Source organism: Epinephelus lanceolatus, chromosome 22 (genome assembly GCF_041903045.1).
Source record: "Epinephelus lanceolatus isolate andai-2023 chromosome 22, ASM4190304v1, whole genome shotgun sequence".
Lineage (NCBI taxonomy): Eukaryota > Metazoa > Chordata > Actinopteri > Perciformes > Serranidae > Epinephelus > Epinephelus lanceolatus.
In genome coordinates this window covers 1,296,168-1,299,452 of record NC_135755.1, presented here as the reverse complement: position 1 = coordinate 1,299,452, position 3,285 = coordinate 1,296,168, and the positions used below count along the sequence as shown (strand labels likewise).

At 52.7% G+C, this 3,285-nt stretch overlaps 1 protein-coding gene across 1 annotated transcript; it reads left to right on the top strand.

Annotated features, from left to right (window-relative positions):
* The first annotated feature begins 608 nt into the window (after positions 1 to 608).
* LOC117248141 (uncharacterized) lies at positions 609 to 3,051 on the top strand. Its single transcript, XM_033612885.2, has one exon. It carries the CDS (start codon positions 888 to 890, stop codon positions 2,439 to 2,441), a length of 1,554 nt encoding a protein of 517 aa, XP_033468776.2. The 5' UTR covers positions 609 to 887; the 3' UTR covers positions 2,442 to 3,051.
* Positions 3,052 to 3,285: the final 234 nt, after the last annotated feature.

Below are 3,285 nucleotides of genomic sequence, written 5' to 3'. Positions count from 1 at the left end.
ATACTGTCCGGTAATTATGAAGACCTAGCCCAGCTCATTCAGCCATCTTTTTTTGACAGTTGTCAACCCAGGGAACTGCAGACCGTCCTCAGTCCAGTTCTGTTAAAGCAATCACTGCCAACCAGGTCCAAAGACTTGACTCCTGTCGAGTTTGCTCTAGCTTTCTCCCTTTTTCGCGACGTCATCTGCTCTGCTTTTCCTCACCGTCGATCAGAGCTGGACGATTATCTGTCTATCGTGTTGGACATGGCTTTGCGTTTCGGGGGGACGGGATTTTATACCTACCATGTCCAATTTGCCGCACAAGCAGCCGGCCGGTTGCAGCAGCTAAACCAGGGGACATACTGGGGGGCCCTCGATTCAGAAATATACTGCCGCATTTTCGCAGCTCGTTCCTCCCTCTCCTGCGACTTATGTGGCGCCCCTTCTCATCCGGCCTCTGCATGCACTATCATGGCTCCTCCACCGCACTCCCGCCCCACCACTCCACGCAATGCCCCGATCTTCGACCGTCTGTCTTCCCCCCCCCTCCTGTCATCCCCAGAGCCAAGGACGCACGTCCCACTGTCAACGTGCCGGTGCCAAAGGGCATCGACAAGCGAGGACGGCCGATCCTCTATCAGGGCGGCAGGATGGTGTGCAATAATTTCAATCAGTGGGGTTGCAACTCGTCCGGCTGCCGTCTCCTGCACGTCTGCTCCTTCTGCGGGGGCGCTCACGCCAGGACCACCTGCCCCCACAATCCCACCAACACAGCAGCATGACTAGAACGTCACCTCGGCACGCCCATAAAGGTACGTGCACTCGCTGCTGCTCTCAGTGACCACCCTGATAAGCAGTTTGTCGATTTTCTCATCTCTGGCTTCACTCACGGTTTTCACCCCGGCATGGAGGTGCTTCCTGATTCTTCCCACACATGTCACAATCTTCAATCCGCTCTCACGGAGCCCAACACTGTTGACACATTACTGGCAAAAGAAGTCATGGAGGGATTTATGATAGGCCCTTTCGATCATCCTCCTTTCCCCGTATTCCGTATCAGTCCCATCGGTGTCGCCACACGCAAATACTCGGGGAAAAAGAGGCTGATCATTGACCTGTCGTCCCCACACGGCTCCGACATCCCGAGCATCAACAGCCTTATTTCTAGCCTGGATTTCTCCATGCAGTACGCCACCATTGACCACGCCATGGCACTGATTCGTCTGGCGGGACACGGAGTATGGCTGTCTAAGGCTGATATCACTAGCGCATTCAAGGTCTTGCCCATTCACCCCGACTTCTGGTGTTATTTCGGTGTCTGCTGGAAGGGGGCTTACTACTTCTCTGTGCGTCTCACTTTCGGCTGCAAGAGCAGTCCCAAAATCTTTGACTCTTTATCTGAGGCTCTATGCTGGATCCTCTCCAACAATTACAGGCTCCCCTACGTTCTTCATCTCCTTGACGATTTTCTTGTCGTGACTCCCCCGTCCTCACCTCCTCGCCACAGTCTCACTACACTTACGTCTGCATTTTCCGACCTCGGTGTCCCTCTGTCCGAAGAAAAAACTTCAGGACCTGGCACATCCATCGAGTTTCTGGGCATCACTCTGGACTCAATGTCATTCCAGGCTTCACTGCCCTTGGAGAAAGTGCAGCGCATCTCGCTGCTCTTGTCTAATTATCTTCTGACAAACAGGTGCACCAAACGCCAGCTGCTCGCTCTCCTCGGGCACCTCAATTATGCCATCCGCATAATTCCACAGGCAAAATCTTTTCTTTCTCAACTGCTGACCAAAGCTGCATCCATTCCCGCTCTCCACGACCACGTGGTTCTGGACGACACTTGTAAAACAGAAATGCGCATGTGGCAGCAATTTCTGTCATCCTGGAACGGCATCTCATTCTTCTATGACGACTTCATCACCCATCCCGAGGACATTCAACTCTACACAGACGCAGCTCCCTCCGTGGGTTTCGGCGGGTATTACGGGGGGAGGTGGTTTGCTGCCGCTTGGCCCTCCGAGTTCGAGTCCCTCGACACAGAGTCACGCTCTCCCTCCTCTGCTCTGTACGAGCTGTACCCCGTGATCATCGCCACTCTAATCTGGGGGCACGAATGGTCAAAAAAATGCATCAATATTCACTCTGACAACACAGCAGTAGTAGATATAATCAATAAAGGCCGTTCCCGTTCCCCAGCCATCATGCCATTCACCCGCAGACTCACTCTCATCTCCGTTCAGTATCAATTCATCCTCCGTGCATCTCACATTCCCGGTCACCACAATGCCATCGCTGACTCACTCTCCCGCTTCTCTTTCCAGAAATCCGGACACTGGGCTCCAGACTCGGATGTCCATCCCACACCGATCCCACCGTTTTCAGCAACCATATTCAACCAAATCCTCATCTGGCAAATCTCACTCACATCTCCCAAGAAACCATCCTTAACAGTTTAGCACCAAGCACGCTATCTGCCTACCTCACCGGCTGGAACTCTTTCAAGAATTACCACGCCACTTATCTTCTACTGTTTCCCTCTCTGGATGCCATGTTCATATGCAACTTCATCACACACTGTCATACCGTAACAAAGATCCGGGCCTCCAGCATACAAACATATCTAGCTGGTATCAACTTATTTCATAAATTATCCACCGGCCTCCCTTGTCAATCAATCTCGCACGCTCACGTCACCATGCTAATCAAAGGCTTACGAAAGCACGAACCAGCGCTGACAGCCAGACGCCTCCCTCTCACCTCCGATCTGCTCAGCTGCTGCATACGCACTCTGCGCTCCGGTTACATCTCTCCCACAGTCGACTTAACACTGGAATCAATGTTTCTACTCGCTTTCTTCGGATTCCTGAGGTGCTCTGAATTCGCTCCAACATCATCTGTCTACGATCCTTCCCGTCATCCCAGTCTATCCGACATCACCACCCACACTTCAGACTCGCTCATATTCATGCTCCACAGGAGTAAAACTGATCAGTTAGGAGTAACCTTTCCCATCTACATCTTCCACCTCAACTCCTTTCTCAGACCGCACAAGCCACTGACCAGATACATCCACGCCCGGTATTCCGCCCGCGCTTCACCACAAGATCCCCTCTTCCTCACCAAAACAGGGAGGATGGCCACCCGTTTCTGGTTCCAGAAACACTTCCATAACATCCTCCGTCTCTCCGGAATTTCATCTGATCATTACTCTTGCCATTCCTTCCGCATCGGCGCCGCCTCCTCAGCCGCCAGATCAGGTATTTCAGACCAAGTCATTCAGGTCCTCGGGCGCTGGTCCTC

Excerpts from the sequence above, each read along its gene's own strand:
- LOC117248141 (XM_033612885.2), top strand. The coding sequence starts at position 888 with ATGGAGGTGCTTCCTGATTCTTCCCACACATGTCACAATCTTCAATCC.